The sequence below is a fragment of the Thunnus maccoyii genome, chromosome 1 (genome assembly GCF_910596095.1).
Source record: "Thunnus maccoyii chromosome 1, fThuMac1.1, whole genome shotgun sequence".
Taxonomy (NCBI): domain Eukaryota; kingdom Metazoa; phylum Chordata; class Actinopteri; order Scombriformes; family Scombridae; genus Thunnus; species Thunnus maccoyii.
The window spans coordinates 39,012,877-39,036,247 of record NC_056533.1 but is presented as its reverse complement, the minus strand read 5'-3'; the positions used below and the strand labels follow the sequence as shown (position 1 = coordinate 39,036,247).

At 36.5% G+C, this 23,371-nt stretch overlaps 1 protein-coding gene and 1 long non-coding RNA gene across 2 annotated transcripts; one reads left to right on the top strand and one right to left on the bottom strand.

Annotated features, from left to right (window-relative positions):
• Nucleotides 1-11,366, bottom strand: LOC121903536 (serine/threonine-protein kinase Nek1-like). The gene is made up of 14 exons (XM_042420677.1): nt 11,169-11,366; nt 8,481-8,631; nt 8,284-8,380; nt 8,061-8,158; nt 7,713-7,796; nt 7,535-7,602; nt 7,339-7,425; nt 6,725-6,779; nt 6,344-6,544; nt 6,143-6,230; nt 3,863-3,928; nt 2,794-2,872; nt 2,621-2,688; nt 1-431 (listed from the first exon to the last, which is right to left on the bottom strand). The coding sequence occupies exons 2-14, from the start codon at nt 8,598-8,600 to the stop codon at nt 418-420; spliced, it is 1,125 nt and encodes a 374-aa protein (XP_042276611.1). The 5' UTR covers nt 8,601-8,631; nt 11,169-11,366; the 3' UTR covers nt 1-417.
• Nucleotides 11,367-16,809: 5,443 nt separating this feature from the next.
• On the top strand, nt 16,810-19,361 carry LOC121903903. The gene is made up of 5 exons (XR_006098131.1): nt 16,810-17,007; nt 17,310-17,360; nt 17,782-17,821; nt 17,962-18,006; nt 18,555-19,361. It is a non-coding gene; the product is annotated as an uncharacterized LOC121903903 (long non-coding RNA).
• Nucleotides 19,362-23,371: the final 4,010 nt, after the last annotated feature.

Below are 23,371 nucleotides of genomic sequence, written 5' to 3'. Positions count from 1 at the left end.
TTAGGTTGCAGACCAACCAGGTGTTTATTTCACCCACAGACACAGTACAACAGTCATAATTTTCCCCATAAAATACTGTGGATGACAGGCAGCATGTGATCTTGACAGCAGCAAAGCTTGATGGAAACTGGCAGCCTTATATAGCCTGCCACTGGGTACGACCTCGACCCCTACCACAGTATAGGGAAATCTGCCCCAACCCTAACATCAAAACTACACAAAAACAACAAAAACATGAAATACATTTTATACTACACACGTCAAATAGTTTACCTCATCTAGATTTATGCTACACATTACAATAGAATCATAGAAAACCTGAATAGGAGATTAAAGTACACTAACATCCCTACACTAATTACTACATGGTATCTCCCGGAACCTTTAAATTGGTGCTCAGGTACCCTGGAGACTCTTTTAGCCCGAATACCCTGGAGAGGAGAAAGAACAGAGGTTTGTGACCGACACAAACATGACACATTATATTATTGCACAATCAAGCCACAGTTAACTATTTTCAATCCACCATCATTTTGGCAAAAGTTGTACCACAATGAGCTCATTATGTTGAGGTAATCAAACACTGAGTGCATATGTCTGTCTCCACAGGGCTACATTATCTACAAGACAAGTCCGCAACACATATTTTTATTATTAAATCTTTGATCAGTTATATATAAGACATGGGCCTAGATTTGGGTATGGTCGGTAGGAACATGTCCCTTCCAATATTTTTACAGATCTCAAACAATCTAGCTGTTCAAATTCCACGTAATGTAAATGGTGAGATCACTGCAGAATTGCCAGGTTTGTGTGTTTTCAGGAAAAAAGTTCGCTATTATGATCAAGAGAAAAGAGCTGAAAGAGCAGAATAAGGGTCTGAGTGGATCAAATGTTATTATTGCATATGTGTCACTAAGACATGAACATTATTTATAAGCTAAATTCGCCATAGCTTGTCCAATTGATCTGTTTGTGACTGTCAGGCATCATTTCATTATGAAAACCCTGTCTGCAGCAGCCTGAGCAGCACAGAGACACACAGACAGGTGAGCTCTCATGTCAGAGAGAAAGATCAGCCTTAAGTTCAGGAGTTGATTGAAAAATAATACAAATATAAGTTTTTGAGATGATTTGAAGAAGTTTGAGTATCACTGTGGCTCTTTCATGAAACTCTTGAGTTGTTTCACCCAAATCCACAAACTGAAAGAAGGACAGAATCTCAGGTGATGTTTGAAAACCTTCCAGCAGCGAGTTACAGAGCAGCACATTACCTACAGGTTTCTATACATTTTTTTCTTGTTACATTTATTTTGACAATCTATGACGTTAATTTTAAATATTAATTTTGGTCTCAGATGAATATTTAAGTGATCCGGTACAGGCAAGTCAGCAAATGCATATTCAGTAAAGTAAACATTTTGCAGAGTCAGGCTCTTTATGTGTGTAGTAGAGATGTGCAGAGAAGCCAGTATTTGTATTTGTATCTATATTCGTTGAGGCAGCAAAATTATTTGTATTTACATTCTAATAAAAGTGGAAATAGGTGTAAAAATCCTGTGTTTGTTTTTGTTTTTATTACGCTTTTGATTTTAGAAAACTTAAGTGTTAAAGTAAGTGTTCATGAATAATCAATATTATGAAGGAGGTCCCCACACCGGATCTCTGACTCGAGACTCCCAAATAATAGACGACTGCGCTGACTACTGAGCTAAAGTAGCCACTATGCAGATAGACCTTTACGTATTTATACACCCATTACACAGACACAGCACAGCGTGTAATGTGTAAGGAAGAACTTCAGAGGCGATTCTTGCTTTGCACTTCTCACTTATTGCTTATTTTTTGCAACCTAACTTTGTGGAAAGGAGAAGGGGAACAACAGGTTATGGAGAGTCCCTTAGGAGCACTTTGCGTGTGTCAGTAGCTGAGCTTTATCTCTTGGGAACACCCCCAACTCTGGGAGTGATGTTCAAATAAGGAAATGTGACTCCCCTCGTTGAGACCTGCTGATAGACATAATAGTGGAGCAGAGGAGAGTCACTGAGATAGTGATGTAACTGACTAGCTGACTAGCGATGTTTTCCTCCTGAAAACAAATATTTCTTCAAATATTTGTACAAAATAAATTTTGGTAAAAAAAAACACTATTTATGCTTTTTCGAATATTCATATGGATTCGTGTAGTGTGTAGGTGTGTGCACATCTATTTAATGGCCATCAGGGGGCGACTCCACTGGCTGCAAAAAGAAGACCAGTTGTATGTAAGTCTATGAAAAAATGACTCTACTTCTCTCTTGATTTATTACCTCAGTAAACTGTTTCCTAATGAATTTATGGTCTCAATCGCTAGTTTCAAGTCTTCTTCAATACAGCATGATGTTCAAATTTTTAAATTGTGGTCCCAATTTAGAGTAAAATTGATGATAAAGCAGTGTCACAACACAATCTGATTAAAACGTTTTTGTTCATTAAACCTGAATTTGAAATTGACCATCAAGGACTGTAAATTCAAGTGGGTGTTTGTCTGAATTTAGCTCAGCATCAACATCTATATCAACACCATCTTCACCTCCACCTGCTTCACTCTGAACTGATGCTGAAGAAAAGTGTAGCTCACCGTCAGATTGTCCATCTTTAAATAATATATTCCAATCCTTAGAATCATCACTCTTCATGGACACACAGCTGGGTACAGGAGAGGATGGTCAACACAACACAAACAGAGCTTTGAGTGTAAATAATGATGGTTGGATGATTTGGGTCATGGACAGTTAAAGATCCTCATCTCACCTTTGAGCTTTTGTCTTGGTGTCATGTTTCCCACACAGAGCGGTTCTAGAGGGAGAGTTTCCCTCCTCGCAGCCGACACCTTCACACAAACACAACAACATGCTGTCAGAGCTGCACTCACTCATTTCAACAACACTGAGAATGTTAACTTAGAAAACACTCATCTGCTTCATTCACATCCAGTTGGATAATTGAGGAAGACCATGTTATAAGAAAGATGATTTCATATTAAATATCCTCAGCCACATATATTTAGCAATCAAAAAAATAAATGAGCAACTTTCCATTTTACAATCACAGGGTATAAAACACCTTTTCTTTAGAGAGATAGTGGTGTTTGGATTTGGATTGTGGCGGCGGAGCCATTATTGTGAAACAATTTTGCACTGTGGACCAATGTTGCTATTACACATTTTGATGTGAGACTGGGTTGGTTGTTGAAAAGCACCATCCATACACTGGAATGTAAAGGGAGACAACAATGTTTTAGCTTTAGATGTTTTTTATGACAAGCAGGTTTGTCTGGTTTTATATTTGTTACTCAAAAGCATAGCGAGTCACTCAAGTCGCCTTTACCATGAAGCCTAGTGAGCTACAGTATGGAACCAGGGGCAGGATGCTTGACTAGTCACACAACTAAAAAAAATGTTTTTTTTTAATAGATGTTTGGACATCAGTTGGCAAATGATTTGTTTACATTTCCAAAGAATGTGTTTGAGGTCTAATTTATTCATTTCTCCCTCATCGTCCACCTCCTGATCTGACCACACAGGTGATGAATGTGTGGGTGGAGGCCGACAGTCTCTACAGCTCTAAATCTCTCTACAGCTTCATAAAGGTCTCATATTTACTAAACCACAAACACTGTAAAGCAATCCAATTAAATTTGAATGTTTTCAACAAATCCCCTCTCTAACTGTACTCCGCCCATATATTCTGTTTCCCTCAGAAATACATCACATTATGAAAGCTAACTGTGATTTTACTGTGACATTAAAGCCAACTACAGACCACTACAACAAGTGGGAAATGTATCTCGCTATAGGTTTGACTAAAACACATAACTTACCAGCACTGTGAGCTTCTTGGGTTACATAACCAGATTCTGCACCAGCAGTAGAGGTGGTTGATGCACCTGCAGTGAAATTAAGAAATTTATTAAACAATGATTTGAATTTTAAAATGCAGGAGGCTACTGTTTTTATACACATCAACAGTGAGAGCTGTGTTTATTGGAACCTGTGACCTTTTTCCAATCATGTATATTAATAGTGCTCTTAGAAAGGGGACGAATGGATTTAAGTTATTAATGTTAGCCTTTTAGTGCAGGGAGGAATAGTACAAGCAGAAACAGCCACAGTGATGATGATGTTTACCTCATTATTTGAAATGATGGCTTACTTTTAATATGAACATCCAACATTGTAACATTATATATATGACTGAAAATAAGGAAAAGCATAATAGGTCCCATTTAAATGATAATGATAGATGAAGGCTTAAACTGAAGAAGACCCTTTTACCAATTGTTTAACTTTAATCATTGACTTTTATAATTTCCATGTATATTAGGGTGCAGTAAACATACAGATATCTTCATCACATCTTATTTTAATAATAACAACAATGACAATAATAATAACAATAATGATAATAATGATAATAATAATAATAATAATGATAAGAGTTCTGCAAATCTCCAGAGACCATCAGCTGCTTGCGTGTAAGCTGGAGCTCGGCTACAAACAGCGATGGAGGCCCTGTCAGCTCTGCCAGTCAGAGCAACACTGTGGCATGTAAGGTCACAGTGACACAAGAGATGTACAGTGAGCTTATATTCTCGTATCGCTCTTAGTGGCAGGTGCACCAGTCAGAGAAGCGCCAAGAAATCCAAAACTATCCAACTGATTTCATTCCAATTATTTTTCAGCTATTCAAAAGCCTTTCATTCATTCATCGGCAACTTATAAGTGTGTAATTAATATGTATTAGTATTATTACACTCTTTGTTACAAAGGCAGAAATACAAAATAGCACAGCTAAGGCTAATGTAAGAGGCTGATGCTCTCCTGTGGTTTAGTGCAGATTATCTCAAGATATACAGTGCTGCTTGAAAGTTTGTGAACGCTTCAGAATTTTCTTTATTTCTGCAAAAAATGACTTAAAACGTGATCAGATATTTACACAAGTCCTAAAACTAGATAAAGTGAATCCAATTAAACAAATGAGACAAAAAACAAAAACTTTTTCATTTATTGATTGAGGAAAATTATCCGATCTTACATATTTGTGTGAGGCAAAAGTATGTGAACTCCGAACCAAACTCCAAAAAACCAAACCAAACGTCTCCAGTAACTGTTTATCAGCTCTGCACATCAGCTTGGAGGAATTTTAGCTCATTCCTCCTTACAAAACAGTCTCAACTAAGGGATGTTGGTGGGCTTCTTTGCATGAACTACATGCTTCAGGTCCTTCCACAGCATTTCTATAGGATTAAGGTCAGGACTTTGACTCGGCCGTTCCAAAACATTATCTTTCTTCTGCTCTAATCATTCTTTGGTAGAACGACTTGTGTGTTTTGTGTCGTTGTCTTATTGCATGACCCACGTTCTGTTGAGCTTCAGTTCACAGACATTTTCTAGCAGAATTTGCTGGTACGACTCAGAACTCACAGCTCCTTAAATGGCTTCAAGCTGTCCTGGTTCAGAAACAGTAAAGCAGCCCAAACCATGATACTACCACCACCTTGTTATACACATGGGATAAGGTAATTATTCTGGAATGCAGTGTTTGCTCATCTCCAAACATAATGTTTCTCAAGCCAAAATGTTTGAGTATGGTCTCATCCATCCACAGAACATTGTTCCAATCACCTTCTAGCTTATCCACGTGGTCTTGAGCGAACTGTAGATGGCAGCAATGTTCTGTTTGGAGAGAAGTGGCTTTTTTTCTTTCAACTCTGCCATGCACACCACTGATGTTCAATGTTCTCCTGATAGAGGACTCATGAACATTGACTGTAGCCACTACAAGAGAGGCCTTTCCTAGACGTTTCAAACCGAGAGATTGAAACATCTATCTCTAATTTCTCCTTGAAAATGAATTGATAATCCTGGAGGTTCACATACGTTTGCCAGACACAAATATGTATCAATAAATAAATGAACAAGTGTAAGGTTTTTGTCTCATTTTTTTAAACTGATGTCTCTATATCTAGTTTTAGGACTTGAATGGAAATCTGAACACGTTTTAAATCATATTTATGCAGAAATAGAGCTAATTCTAAAGGGTTCACAAACTTTAAGCAGCATTGTAGGTATTGTAAAATGGAGCCTATAGGCTTACATACCTTTATATTCTTGCCTCTCCTTTTTTCTTTTTTCATGCTCAGACACAAGTGTTCCTTTTTTGTCAGACATCATAAGAGTCTGACAAACCTGTGACAAGTGACAATGCAAACACTGAGTAGAGAATAAATGTTTTATAACTGAACACAGTCCGCTTTATATAGATTCAGGTTGTATCAAAGATAACTAACTGTGCTCTCCACCTGTGGTGTGAGGAACCTCTGTATCCTACAGGAGAGGAAAGGTTCTTCCAGTATGCTGCTGACTGAGGGCCTCTCTGTGGGGTCGGGTTTCAACAGCTGTGCCGAGAGAGAACGCAGTTCTTGGGAGTAGTGATCAGACACAGGAGGGTATGAGTCATTGATGATCTTCAGAAGTATGTCCTTCATACTGCCAGCCTCAAACTGAGAGGAAACACATTTAGTACACAGTTATAACCACTGTAGAAAAAATGAAGATGACCCATTCTTGTTTGTCAACTATTAAGCAGAGAAGAGATCTAAATGTATGTGAGAGATCATTACATGTTTTCGATATATTAAATCTACACAAATTACTAAACAGCTCACACACAGAATACTTACTGCACGCTTAAGAGTGCACATTTCATACAGGACACAGCCGAGGGACCAAATATCACTGCAGAGGAGAGAAAGTCAGAGGAGAGAACAAACAAATAGACAAACTGGGATCAGTTCTGAGGGTAGATTTACATTTATTCAATAACAGTCACTTGCAAAATGGAGAAAAAAAGGACTTAATTGCTGAGAAAACTATGAATTGAACATTGAGACTGAGGTTTAAGTTTATTGACAACACTCCAATATATTTTAAAACAAAACAAATCAGACTTTATCAGTTATTGAACAATTAAGTCCTAGACTTATTTCCATTGTTGTCCCTGAGATTCTGCTTAATTTACTTCATTCATTTCACTAAAGTAGATCAGGTTACATGCATACATAAAACAGTTTAGGAGGAAATCAATACTACAGTAACTTCCTGTTGTAGATATAAACAAACAGGTTCGTTCAATAAAGAGGAGACATGATACCTTCACATCTCCCAGAAACCTTCACCTAATCCTGCATGACTCACAGTCAGTTCAGTGGGGAGAGAACTTGTCTGCTGGATTACTATTAAATGATAATTTACACCACAAATGAGACAAACACAACGTAGAGCATCATGTTAGTACCTTTTGTTGTCATATGGTTTGTTTTCGCAGATCTCTGGTGAAAGGTAATATAGTGTTCCTATGACTGTTGTTGCTAGTTCTAAAGTGCTGGAAATGAGAAAAGAATAGAAAGCAGACTGTATTATGCTTTACTATTTCCATTTTAATCTTGGCTTCATAGAGATCTACAGATTCATTCAGATGACATTTTACAAACCTGTTCAGCACTCTTGAAACTCCAAAGTCCCCGAGCTGTACAGTCCCACCTTTTGTCAAAAATATGTTCTATGCAGACATCATGAAAAGACATGTAATGTCATTATCATGAGTTTATACAATACAAATGAAAGATGCATAATCACTGAGGCAAGATCATGTGGTGCATGAAGCAATACCTGTGGTTTAATGTCCCTGTGGAGGATTTTTCTATCATGGATGTGCTTTAGTGCCAGACAAATCTGCACAAACCAGTCCAGGATCTAAGAAAGGCAGAGGAACGTAAAGCCACACTTAAGAGTATAAACTTGCACTACATACATTATTTGTAATTCTAATGAATGAAAAACCCAACCAGATAATATAAAAACATTAAAGAGTCTAAATACATGTTAAAGACATATACAGTGAAGTGGAATAGTGAGTGTTATATGATGAATTCTATCCACATGTTGAACAGATTCACCCTAAAGATTATCAGGTTTATCCTCAACATTCATGATTGTCTTGAAGAGTTAGTGGCTTACTTGTTCTTCTGAGAAAAGTTCTCCTTTCTGAGATTTGATCTTCTCTAAGAGGTCTCCTCCCTCACAGTAGTCCATCACAATACACAGATGGCCCTTCACTAAAAAGATTTTTATACAGCATAAGGAACATGCATGAAAACACGTGTATGCATCAGGATATCATTGCAGTAGATGACCTCTGAGATTCTTTGAGGTTACAGCTAAGATCTTGGATCATTTATACCTTCAAAAGACTCTTTATACTTGACAATGTTGGGATGACTCATGTTGGCGAGGACTTCAACTTCTTTTTGAGCTTTCTGCCTCTCTTCAGGTGACATCTGTCAAAGTGAGAGGGACAGATAATGTGAAAGAGCAACGTAGTAAAGAGGAGCTCAAATCAACACTGATACTGTGGAATATTATGCAAAGGGTTCTTACTCCAGATATGCCATGTATCTCCTTGATGACATATTGGTGTCCATCCTCTTTGGATTTGACAAGGATGGCTTTTCCAAATCCACCTTTCCCAATATTCGTCACCTCTTCATACTTCTCCATGTTAGTGGAATGACTGCCACCTCATGCTGCTCTGCAGAGATGAAGGAGCATATTGTGAAGCTACACTCGAGCTGATCAGGCTTTGATAGCAAGATCTTAAAATATTGTAAAAACATAATTTAATACACTGCTATTAACTTCAATTGTTTGGACTGTGTGTCATCCTGTAACCTATCTATCTTTGGGTTGGCTAGAGTTAAGAATGTCACAAAGATGGTTCACTTTTAACTGGTGTAGATAACCCCAGTATCCTGGGCTACACTGCCAACCAGCTCCAGAGTGGGTTCAGTTTGGAGAAACAGATTGTGGTGAGCTGGGTCATGTTAGCACAGGAACCATCAAACTACTTTTACAGCTAACTTTGTTTGTCGCAACAGCAGCAGTATAGAACAACAGTTTTTACAATACTTTGTGTCTAAGAGGGGTGAATGCCAGACAACAAAACAACAGAATAAAACTTGACATCTCTGCTGACACGTCGACTGAGGAACACTAAAAAGAACACAAACTGTTACTGTGTTCATATTGACTGAACACACTGTACAAAACATTAACATGCAACTGGTGCAGAAAGCACAAGAACAACTTACAGTAACTTAACTGGTAACACTGAGAGGCGTTGCTAATGCCAACCCCCCTAAAAGGAGTTCTAACATGGACAAATACACTGCATTTAACTACAGTAAAGTTATAAGTAATAACAAGCTCTGAGTTACATATTTAAAGCTGCACTAATTAGTATTTTAACAATGAACTTCAATCAGAGTCAGAGTAGTCTTTGCAGAATCTGGGTGGGAAAAAAAATAATGTCCCACAAACAGCTGTCTGTTCTGTAGCTGTTGTTACTAAGGTGGTTGCTAAGGGTTCCACAGGTTGTTCACGTTGTTCACTCTCAAATCTGATTCAGCTCCAACATGTACGGATGGATTTGAGAAGTTGGCATTTTAAGTAAAGGGGAAAAAGAAGTGAAATCCTGCTATTACAGTTTGTTTACGTAGCCTACAGAGCCGGAGGAAGCTTCCTGAAGCTGACCAATCAGAACAGAGTGGGCTCATCAGGAGGCGGGCCTTAAAGAGACAGGAGTTAAAACTGTCTGTTTCAGACAAAGGCTGAACTGAGGGGCTGCATAAAGGACCAGTATAAGATAAATAAGGAGTTTTTAATTGTCAATCATAAAAAGATATTCCAGTAGAGCCCCAGAATATTAATAAAGACCTTGAAATGTGCAGAATATGTCCTCTTTGACAAATGTTTTGCCTTTATTGGGAGGTGCCGTGGGGGTGTGACAGGAAATGAGGGGGAAGAGAGGGGGAATGACATGCAACAAAGGTTGCTGGCTGGAATCCAAGTGGGGAGACTATCAGGATGCACTGCAACAGTAATTTGGTTGTACAATCAATTGCTCGTACAATGATTTTCTCGTCTTTTCATTGCTCTGGCTATACAAGACTGGTTTGCTTCTAATCCAGACATTCCACCTTATTTGACCTTTTACAACCAATAGAGGAGTTATATTCAACATGAAGCTGTTATGTATATGACCAGCATCCATATGGGCAGACTACCCTCCATCAGGCCATGGATGAAGAATGTTATGACAACTTTGTATTTACTATTGTGTGACCAACTGGAAACAGCTTGTAATTGAGTCAGTGCAGAAGTCCCTTAAAGTGCAATACCACTGATGGTCACTAGATGCTGGCTCTAAAAATTCCTCCAATAGACTCCCATTCAAAAAGCGTCAACTTCTCTCAAACTTCTCTCTCTGAAACATTAGTCAATACATTTTTTTCAACGAGTCATTATGGTCTCAATATCTAAATTCGGACCCTCTCATAAGTGTGCAGGTGGTCATTTTGCTCTGTTAATAAGATATAAAGATGAATATCAGTTTTGATGTCTGCCATGAGGGTGTTGATTGACGGCTGTGATTGACAGCTGCTCCCCGGCTCCGGACCTCGCACTGAGTCAGACTATTGTCGCAATATTTCACTAAGTTTAATATTACTTGATAACGATACCTGCCGTGTTAGTTAGCTAATGTTAGCACAATTCTGCACCACTCAGTGTTCCTAGTAAGCTAGCATTACCTTCAGTCTGAGGTAGCAGAAAGCACCTTTCCTTCGCATTTAGAGAATTCGACCAACTCTTATTACGGCTGCTACTTTGATACTTCCGGGTCATTTCACTCAGTTTGGAATCTTCCTAAACAAAACAAAAAGCCTATTCGACAGCACCCTGACCCTATGTGAATAAAAGCAGGTAAACAAACCAACATCTGATCATCTGAGAAAGAATCGGGGTCGATTATAGTCAACCAAAGTAAAAGCATCAGGTTTGTCAATAAAAATACTGAAAACAGCTCAAAGTAAAACGTTTCCTCTGTGCTGAGACTGTGGTTGTCACAACAAGCCGAGTCTGAACACATAAGTTTACAGTGGAGCCCTGAGTATCACATTAATTATAATTCATAATCTGTTGTACAAATAGCTCTGCGTTGTTCGACTTGTTTTTCTCCCATCAGGCACATAACAGAAAAATCACTGACAAAATAAAAGTATAACCCACCTTTGTAGAAGGGATTCCCCCCTAAAAATACATTCTTCTATCCAAGAGATGGTTTCAGTCATGCAGTAATCAGTTGTTCAGGCGTCTATCTGTCCTTTGGATAAAGCGCTGCACTTCATATGCCGAGGCGGTCCGCCATTACAGCCCTCTGCTGGTGAAGACACTTTCACTTTTGGCTTGTACATACGCGACTGTTCGTTATTCATCAGAGGGAGGGGTGTGGTGCAAAACTGAGGAGACACATCAAATATTAGGTTATTTTAAGCACTGGGGAGGGACTTATGTATTTTTTATTTCGGCTTAGGGGAGGGACATACAACTTTAAATGGTTTCAGTTTGTATTAATTTATAAAATATTTATTTATAAAATACACGTTTTACCGCATTATAGTGACGGGACTTGTTGGACTGTGTTGGAATGTGAAGGGTTAAATCATCAGAATTTTGCGCCTCCACAGTTGCTGGGAGGAAAATGCTGCTTCCAGCTCTATGACTGGTGGTCCAGCTATAATTTTACAGAAGAATAATGTCAAATCACAGTAAAATTGACCAATCATAACCACATGTGATCCCCTTTGTGATCCACAGCCTATCTGTATAATTTTGCTTTCTGATGTTTTATTGGACAGTTTTTGTCTTTAATGATCTAAATATTTTTAGAAATGTTTCATAGGCTTTGTCAATATCTTCTTCATCATATAGGCAACTCCTCACTGTTGTGCTAATGATTCATGTCTAAATACACAGATGGATTCCTCCAAACTCATCTGTATTTTAATTTACCTGCATCCTTATCCTGCAGTCATAGATCACACAAAATGGCAAATGATCACTGATGTCATTGATTAATATTTGTAAATATATTATCTATTAGAGTGGCACAGTGTGATGTTATTCTGCTTCTACTGATCATTGAATATAAACATATATTATACATTACATCAATGAACTCATCAGTCATTTAGTGCTTATTAGGATTTAACAGATATATGTTGAAATGTCCACAAATATATAATATATATATATATCAACCACCAGGAAAGTGTCACATCCATGAAACTTATCAGCATCAGTCCTATAACTATACATTCAAAAGTATTTGATGCTGAGACCAACAGAGACACAATTCTGACTATCTGCCACTAGGTTAGTGTAATTTGATGGAAACCTTTATGCCTAGTGGTTAAACATATTCACCCCAACTCTTCTTTTGAGAAATGCGTACACAAACTCACTCATTGGGAGAATTTACAGAATTTATTGTAATTAAACCACCACTTTGAAAACACTGAACACCATCACAAGAAACAGCACCTTTTTAAAATGGTGTCTTTCTAGAAAAACATTAATAAAACAAATATATCAATAACGAAACAAATATTCTAACAATAATATAAAAAAATAAATAATGAGTAAATAATAAATTAAATACTGTCAAAACTAGAAGTGCACTCGACAGAATGTATACCTTCACCAAGGCCGTATCTCACAATGTTAGAAAAAGTGAAAAAAAAATCCATGATGAAGCCATTTTTCTAGATCAAGCTGACAAACAAACCAACAAACAGATGCAGGTGAAAACATAGTCTCCTTGACAGAAGTAATAACAAGGGACACCACCGTTACTTACATACAGGACACAAGTACTCCTCATCCACTGGAGGCCGATACACATTCATGGTACCACCACCTCTGACAGACATCACAGCAAATCTGGGAAAACAGGGACATGTAGTGGTACGTAAGTTTTGCATTTTATGGTATCCCTAAATATAGAATATCTCTAAATGAATTGACAACTAATATCTTTACTATTCCTTCATTTTTGGAAGTTCTCACCAATATGAATATTGCTTTCTGACTAAAAGTTGAATTTTCTACAGCACATGTTGTACAATGGAAAGTTAGTAATCTTACTACACAAAAGAAGCACAACATGAATGATGCCTTTATTAGTAGATGTGGATGATGTAGAAGATTGTTGTAATTACCACTGCAACCCTAACATTGATAAGTCAGAAAAAAATATTCCTTTTAATTTTTTACATTTTGCAATATGAGGAAATTACCTATTGTGCTTCATCCTGGTCCTCCATCCCACAATAAAAGCACAGACTGCTTAGATCATCTGTTAAAACAAACATTATTCAACAAATATGGTCAGATTAATACAATTTGCTTTTCTCAGTATTCCTTCACTGGTTTATAGTTGCATATTTATGAGATAACATGCATGAAACCAACAACATGAAATGATTGACAGTGTTGAGCAAAAAGGAAACAACAGATTCTCTGAGGAGGGAAGTTTCCAGTCTCAACTGAAGTGTCAAGATTTATTGCCTCCCCTGTAAAAATTTCTCTGCAAACTGAGGAGAGCTTTGATTAGTAGAAAGGCAGCAGGATTGCATGGTCTAGGATTTTTTTCCTCAATTGATTAGACACAAATCAAACAGATTTAAAGTATTACATATTCAATAAAACTTGCATCAGGATGTATAAAAGCAGGTGAAGATCTTCACTCCAATTGCTACTGAATTTGAGTTTGACAGTAATGTTCATGTAACTGCATTTCACTCACTTGTAATGACAGCCTATGCCATCTTGCTGACATCTATGAGGGAAAGTGCTGCCTGTCCACATGAAACATTGCAGCATTTTTTTCCTCATAAATGGTCTAAAGTATGTAAATAGTACATGTGTGAAAACTGTTGCACATCATTATTTAACAACCCATAGGTTCATAGGACACAAGTGCAACTATATTTTAGAGTCAAATTTACCTTGTAGACTCCAGGCTCATCTTAATCTTTCCTTTAGTTTCCCCAAGTGGATCCAAGACAAAGGTTATTTTCTCATGTGGGTACATAAACTCTATTATTCACATGGAAACACAACATACATTAGGCATGAACCCATGGTATTAGTGATATTAATGCAATTCTACATTGTAGGGTATTGTGTTGACCTTTATGATAACAACTGAGAGCATGTATGCACTGCCAAATTTATCTGGTAAATGTCTAATTATGTAGAGTGTTTACATCACTATAGATACAGAGCTTGTTCTCACCACCAACATTCAATGATGGTTCTCATTCACAATTCCCACAATAACTTTGTGTGCCATTGAATCAGTCTGAAAGTAGTCACAAAAAACACTAAATCCCTGTTACTTGAAAAATGCATATTTGCAAAATGCAAAGTCATTAAAATCCAGTCAAATAAAAAATAAAAAATCATACTACCTACATTTTTCAGCTGAAGCGTGTGCATGTATTGGAGCTGGTGAGGTGGCTGCTGAGACAGGGCCTGTTGATGCTGCGGCTGCTGTAGAGACTGGCAGTGCTGGTGGGTCTGGGACTGCTAGTGAGACTGAGGCTGCTGTGCCCACTGATTTTTTGATTTTATGAGGGATTTGGGGCAGCTCCACCTTTGCAGTTTTTAAGTGATCCACATTAACTTTGTTAAAAACAGTACCATCTTCTGCCAGCAGATCAGCACTTTTCCCCTGTAGTGCCGTCACAGTGCAAGGACTGAGGAAGTTTGCCTCCAGTTTGCAACCTTTTCTATGTTGGCTTCTTATAATTTGTCTATTTTTAAGGCATGCTTAGGAGCACCCTGCTTCAATAGCTTCATTGTGTTCTTCTGCTGATTGGTGATATCCTTAACAATATCCTTGATTTGATCAAGGCTCTTTATGTCCTCTGACACAGCTTCCTCAACCACAACAACCTCAACGCTGCCGTCTACCTGTGAAGACGGCAGCATTCAGTCCATGTTTTCAACACTGCATTGACAGACCTAAACTTATATTGAGACATGTGTTTACCAACCATGAAGTGTTCTGGCACCTCTGTTGGGTAACGAGCCTTTCGCTCAAACATTAAAAAGAATGGGAAGAACTGAGTAGTCATTTTTTTTGGTACTCGTACTCATCTCAGTTTTCAGTTTTTTTTGCCACCAGCTTGCTGAGAGCTCAAATAGGCTTATAGACTTGTGGCCATTTTGTCAGGTCATCCACCATGACACAGATGGAGTGATTCAGTTTACCCATCAGATCCATGCCGAGTAGCTCAAATGGATGTGTAACCTGAAAAAAGCAGTACAACATGAAAATAGACATTTTATTCTGGATATAATGTGTCTGAGCATGTTTAAAGAAAATTAAGCTTTCTTCCTTTCCACGGGCTCTGCTGAGAAGTATGTAAAGATTTTATGTATTTATATCTGTAAGGTAAATATGTTTTGTGATAAAGCAACGGACATTGATTGTGAGAATGTGTCAACAGCAGTTACCTTTATGGGGGTATACTCCACCTTTAATAATATGACCAGCTGACTTGTACACTGCACATTCTGACACCTGTTTAAAAAACATATATGTATTTTTCTGTCACTTCACATTGGAGTCGACCATGTAGAACAGGTTTAATTACTGTAATTTAATATACATGCTAGTAAGGTATACATCTTTATGTGCTGAAACTCAATAAACAGCAAGGTCCTTATTTTTTCTTCAGTTGCAGTGTTCTCTTTACATTAAATTGTATAGATGGACCAAATAAAAGTTGCCAAGGAGTGTATATTAAAGGTGGCAATAGCTGTTTTTGACAGTTAACAGTGTAACAATAATAACAATAATCATTATTTATTCATATAGAAATATTTAGGCCTATTGGTAGACGCATGTTGGAAATAAATTGTAACAAACATTTACATCAGAAAATATATTTAACATTACATGTGAAGGCTGTGCCTGGGAAAACCATGCCAGAGATGCAAAACAACTCAGGAAGAGGCTGGGGGATGCAAAGTTCAAATAATTATCATGATTAAAATACTTATTTTATCAATAAATTTGTGACACATTGATATAATAACATTACATTAAAACATACATATTTTGAGGTGTTCTATTATTTTCCAAGTGTATTACAACTGTAGCCATCTGGTAAACGGTACCGCAGCCTCAAAGCCCGGACCAGCAGGCTCCGAGACCACCAGACAACCAGTTATATACGACAAATCTCATACATTAATTGGAAAAGTCTGTAGACAGTTGGTTGTAATTACTTTCAAATAATGTTTATATGAAGTAATGATTGTTTTTGTGTCATTTTCACATACAATTAAAGTGTAAGGCTCGAAGGGGCCACGGACGGGGACCCTGCGGGTTGTTGTTGTTGTTTCTTCAGCTGTCTGTAGACTTACATGCAAGTGATTGTCACATCTTGCCCGGACTTAAGGTGGTTTTTTTTTGGTCTTATGTTGTGTTCTGTGGGGTCTCCTGGTTTTGCACGTTTGTTTAGTCCCTCGGTTCATCACTGCATCATTGGTTTGTTGGGTTGTGTGCTTGGGTTTGTGGTTCGTTTTGGATGGGTTGGTGTAGATGGCGTTGGGTTTGTTTTCTGGGTTTTTGTTCTGTTTCCCTTGTGTGTTCATGTACTCCTCCACACCTGCCCTGCATTTGGACTCGTTAGCCCTGCCCTGCTGTCTTCCCCACACCTGCCCTGTGTTAGCCTCGTCAGCCCTGCCCCACTCCCTGTGTGTCCTCAGCCAATCAGCTCCCTGTATGTTCATTCCCCTCTCGAGTTCTCCAGCCATCTCCCCACCTGCACCTCATCTCCTTGTTAGTTCAGTTTCTTTAAGTTCGGGTTTTCTGTTCAGTCTTTGTTGGATCGTTTTGTGTTGTTCCTTCTGCTAGTTCTGTTCAGCCCTGTTTACCTGTCCGTGACCATTCACTATTAAAAGAGTTTTTTCATCATATCTGCATTCCGGCCTCTGCGTTTGGGTCTGCTCCTGCATCTCCTGAGCCCTGACAGTGATTTGACTTTCAAGGGTATTCAGTAGTTGTTGTTAATTGAAACTCACTGCAGTCCTCACTGTTAGTAGTCAGTTACACAATAGTGTGTTGAGTAGTATGTCATCCATTGTGCAGTTTACAATAAAAATCTGTAAATATTCCACTTGTGAAAATTCTACTAAAAGCAGTGTAAATTAACAGTAATGTGCATTACTGATATAAATAGCGTGAATACTGAACTGTGTTACTATTGAACATGCTGTATGTTTGTATGCTAAGTCCTTCATATATTTTAAGTTGTCATTTATATATTTATTGTCATTTATCTTTCCTCATAGGCTCAAGTGAAAAATGCATGCTGAGGTTCCTTGAGCATCAAAGAAATCTCGGTATGATGTATGCTAAAATACTGTTGGTATTGCTTGAATTATTCCAACGATTATTTCTTGACTCATCAGTTATATAATATTATTATATGCAGAAGCCCAAGGGAACTACTTCAAATGTCTTGTTTCGTCCGACCAACAGTCCCAAACCCCGGGATATTCAATTCACAGTGATGTAACATAAAGAAAAGCAGCAAATCTGCATATTTGAGAAGCAGGAACATTTTTGGCATTTTTTCTTGTGAAACAATTATATAAAATTAAGATATTATTGCTGATTAATTTTCTATTGATCAGCTTTATCAATTTAACATTGTAGCTCCACTTCAAACTCTGCCCATATTACATTTTTACAAGTTTTTACTTGACTGTTATTTTGTAAACTAATCAAAAGTTCATATTCATGTGTTTTGTGCACATCTAGGACTAAATCACTCACTCACCAGAAAGCAGCTATTGTATTGGTAAGTCAGATAAATATTTACATTTTGTATTTAAAAAGTCACTTAAGCATTTCATTGTGAAGTCCTTGTTAACTGAATAATTAGCAATTATGACTGTAACACAAATTATTTCACATTTTTTGATAAATCTGTTCCCGCAGGATCAAACTGACTGAGTGACATTGCCCTTTGTACAGCAATCAGAGGTATGTTTTAAATTTGCTTTTCTCTGCATCAGGAGCAGTATATTTGTATATCTGTATTGAATTATTCAAGAATATGTAGACTCAGTGCTTTTTATGTACTGAGCTATTACCAGACTGAATATCTGTCTGAACCCTGTTCAGACCAGAAATGGTCTGTATTAGTGTTGGCATGTTGCTTCAGGTAGCAATGAGATGATGAAACATGATACTAGAAGTCCAGTTTGAGGGATAGAACCATGTGTTTTTAGACTGCTCAGATGCCAAAACACTGCATAGCACTTTATAATACTGCAAGTCAGTATTTTACAACCCTGGCAAGTTTGTAAAGTCTGGAAACATGACCGCAAACATTTTTATATATATAATTCTCAAACACTGGCTTGGGCAACGATGGTTGTTTAAAAAAAAATGTTTTAAAAAAAAATAGAACCATCATAATTATATTATTTTTTGGAAATTACATTAGTCAAACTGTTACACTGTTTTGTTCTCGATGTTTGTGTGATGTATAATTATTTGTGTAATAATTATTACTTTTTCATTTTCAGTCTAGGAACAAAATGTTCATGAAAATGAGATGCACTCTGGCCCTTCGCAGTCTTCCGGTGTATCAGTGTGAGGGGTCTCTGAGTTCTTCAAGACCAGCAGTGTAACTTCTCAGTACACTCACAGAAATGTCAATATCTGTCAGTACAGTGTTGAAATAACATATTGTATGGGAAACGAACTTGAACACCTCCTGTAGCATTCTCAAAATTTAAGTAGATTCAAGGATAGGTTTGGACTTTTTCAAGTCTATCTCAATTCAATATTCAAATGTATATCGACAAAGTTATTAGTGGGTGGAAATTATTCGTCCTATCTCCATAATAGCTGTAAAGCAGTCCTTTCCTATCAGGTAGGATGAGTCTCTAACCGGTCTGCAGAATTACATTGAGTGTGTTCTGCCAGTTATCAAGTGGCTCCACATGATCACAGCTGATGGAGGCCACTGTCCAGTGAGAGCTTGATTCTAACTGATGCTACCTGGATGAGATGTCCCAAACTGATTTACTTCACAATAGTTGATGCTTCATATGATGTCCACTGTCTGTGTAGATTAGTCACTGCATAAATGCCTATTTAAAAGATGCCTGTTTTTTGTCTAGCTGTCAACATATCCACATTTCTATTTATTTTTTGAGACATTGAGTGTACAAACCTATTGATGAGGAGGTTCACTCAGTGCGACACCTGCTGGTCATTTTTTGTAACTACTTTTGGCATGCTTGCTGTTGGTTCTATGCCATTGATCTCTGTAATTGTTGAGAGCTCATAGTACCCTATTACCCCACTAGAAAACTGTGCTCCCAGAATGCAGGCTTACTGGTGGTTCCTACAGTCTCCAAAAGTGGAATGGGAGGCAGAGGCAGCCCTTAGTTATGCTGCTATAGGCCTAGACTGCCGGGGGACTTCCATTGATGCACTGAGCTCCTCTCGCCTCCTCTCCATCTGTATGTATTCATTTACCATTAATGCATATTTCTAACTTGACTTCTTCCTCAGAGTTCTTTGTGCTTTCTCATCCGCAGGAAACCCCATGGACCACACTGATGTGGGGATGTCCTTCTCCTGCTGTTCCTGCTGTTGCTAGTCATGTATCTATCGTTATTGTTGTTGCTGTTGTTGTTCTGCTTCTCTGACCCACTGTGTACAACATTGTAAATAACTTTGTAAATATATTTAACAGCCCAGTGTCTGTAGGGGTGGATGGCATTTTTAAAAAAATATCTTTCCTCCTGTTTCTGTTAAGTTAGGAGTTATGTCAGTGATTTGTATTTGTTGCTTTTTGTTGCTTTTTTTTTTTTTTGGCAGCTGGGGTGAGGGAGTGTCATTTTCATGTTGTGCCAGGGTTTCTCTTAGGCCGGGTCATAACAATATATTTTTAAATTCCTCTGCTTCTCCCAGTTTAGAGGCCCCTCTACTTAGCAGTGTGTGGGCCTGTATAGACTGTCTTTGATTGACATCTCCCCTAAAGAAGTAAAACACATTTCCAATCCACTGGAGATAGAAATATGAACGTATATTCAGACTATACAATATATATCTACAAACACAGTAGTAGAGTGGACAAAAGAGTCATTAGGTTTCATTCAGCGTATTCTGCTCATTCGTCATTCACCACAGTTGGATCACTCATTCAGTATACAGCAGGTTTAAATGTTTAGTGTGTTCATAATGGAAAAGTGACAAAATTGACTTTTGGTTTATTTCTGTGTGTGCTATTGCTGGATAATATTCTTCCACAATGCAATGCACAAAACAAATTGAGGGAGCTACAGTACTCACAGCTGTGGCAGGTTCTGAAGAATGATGGTAGTGTTCACACAATATATAAAAAATATCCCTCTGAAGAAGAGTGTCAGGTGGATATATTGGATAGTTGCTTGTAATTACTTTCATATGATGTTTAATAAGGTAATGATTATTGAAATTATGTTTTTGTAAGCCATTTTCGCATGATCCTATTTTTTTATACAGTATCAAACCAATATTTTTTACCAGGAATTTACTGTAAATAGATGAGATAATCACATACAATTATAGTCTAAAGCTCTCAAGATACCATTAATGGGTGTTAAAGGAGGATAATTTGAATATAATTTTACAATTTTTTTTGTGTTTTACAGAAATTTTGCTTTGATGGGGCAGTCTTAAGGATAAATTGGATAATTCTATGAATTTACAAAAGAATACTGTGTAAAACAAGCCATTATTTAAATTAGGTAATTTTAAGGTATTTCTGCAATGTTTTTCATTTTTTGTGCACATTTATACATTTATTTGGCATTCTAGCAATTTTTTTTTTTTTTTGGTTTTATTTTAGAACAGTTGGACTGTAAAAATGCAGACAATGTCTACAGTAAATATCTATATTTTAAAAAAATACTTTGTAGAAAAAAAACAGGCATGAACAGGCAACATCAAGTGTAAATTATTTAGAATTTGCTTTTTCTTCAAAAATGTAGATTTCTATATCTATTATATCATTATAAAGCTGCCTGGTTGCTTGTTATTGTATTTATAATTAAATCAATTCATCAATAAAATAAACAAGACTCTTTTTGTTCCCCAGACTCCAGTTAAGAGAAGAACAACCAGTCATTTCATCCATGCACCTCGAGACACAAATGATACTCCACTTCTGTGGGCTGGACAGTTGCCATTACACAAACAATGTCACAAATACTCAAATATTTTAATTTCATTTTCATTAATTCACTTTAGACACTGACACATAAATACAATACTATAATATAATGATACAATACAATACTAATAAAATCTAATAATACAATACAATAATATAATATAATATTGTATACAATGTAGTGCCTCAGTTGTTTGAGACCAGTGTTCAGATATACAGTCCAGTCATATGTAAACATAAAATAATTGGACCCTAGTACAACTAAGTAAGTAGTTCCCTGACAAACTCAATTTCTCTCCATTTCACACTTGTCAGCAACATGTAAACACCTTTTGTTCTAAGGATTAATTTTCTTGAAACAGTTTTACAGAGCTTCTTTCTTAAGCTACCACTTTGCAATTGCAGCATACATACTCACGTGTCCATTTAGTTGCTTGAATTGAAGCTTGGTGAAGTGTACATTGGTGAAAGGAAATGTAACAACAAAGTAATTGATAAAGTTTTAAAATGTAAGTTATTTTCTGATTTTAAAACACCATCAAAAGAACAATAGATAATGGTACAATATTAATAAATAAACATTTACACACAATTATTTTAAATGGCCAATTCAACCTAAAATAAAAGACATTCAGTTTAAAATTATGAACAATTTATCCAGCAGCTGAAACCTTACAGAAAGGATTTCAATTTGAAGTAGATTCTTGTGGTTGTTTGACAGAGCCTGAAAACTATTGAGCATTTATTTTTCTTTTCTTGTTTGGTCACATTGCAATTTTGGCAGAATGTTTACAGCTGGTTAAATATCAAGACTGGCAATCCTACATTTGATCTATTTCAGGTTTTAATTTATATGGATGATCTGCCAAGGAAGGTGTCAGAAATGGTAAACATAATTATCATTATGGGTAAATATCATATACATAAATGCAAATGGAAAAACAGTAAACCCTCCTTAACTTGTTTTAAAATTGAATGTAAAAACTATTAATCATTCATAAAGATGTTATCTAAGAATAACCAGTCTGTTCATGAATTATATGAAGTCATGTCTAAGTCTCTTGTATTTTGAATTATAGTCCTTGTTGCTCAAATACCTTAAGTTTACATTTTGTTATATTGTCAAACCCCCAAGTGTTTAAATGTTTTTCTCTTCTTTTCTTTCTACTGATTATATTATAAAATGCATATGTGAGTATTTATATATATATATATATATATATATATATATATATATATATATATATATATATATATATATATATATATATATATACACTAACTATATTTATAACTGAGACTATACAGTTTGTATGTTTCTATATGTATATTTTCTGGCTTGTATTTACTGATTACTGCAAGCTATTGTACCCCTCTTGTGTTTGTAAATTGAAATTATTAAAAAAAAAAAAAAAAAACAACTTTTCATAGGAATGAACAGGGCCCTGCCTCCGACACTGTATCCAGCTCTCTTTACACATCCACGATGGTAATACTAGATCTGAAAACTCTCACAAGATTTGTACGCATTGTGTGTCCTTGTACAAAATAATTATGTTTTATGATCTGACAACACTGTGGTTAAGGTCTGGTTGGGTTTAGGTACAAAAACCACTTGGTTCAGGTTAGGGTTATGGTTTGTGCTAAAATCATCATTCTCACGAGATCTTTCGCAAATCTAGGATTAACATCTAGACACGAGCCGCTCAAAGGGAGGAGGAGAGTACCTGATACACAATCGTGAAAGAAGTGTTCAGATCCTTTACTGAAGTAAAAGTAGAAATACTGTAGTCTTAAAATACTCCTTTGCAAGTAAAAGTCCTGATTTCAAAATGTTACTTAAGTAAAAGTACAGAAGTATTATAGGCAAAATGTACTTAAAGTATCAAAAGTAAAAGTTCTCGTTATGCAGCTTCTTGTAGAGTGTTATATTATTATTATTATTACTATCATTATTTTTCATTATTATTATAGTGTATATGTTTTTATCACTAACAAATACGGGTAAGAACATTTTAATATTGTAGTTCATAAATGTGGACCTAATTTTAGATACTTTAGGTAGATTAATAATAATAGTACTGCATCATAATATATAAATGTATCATATGTCTTTTAAACTAATAATAATAATAATAATAATAATAATAATAATAATAATACATATAAATATAA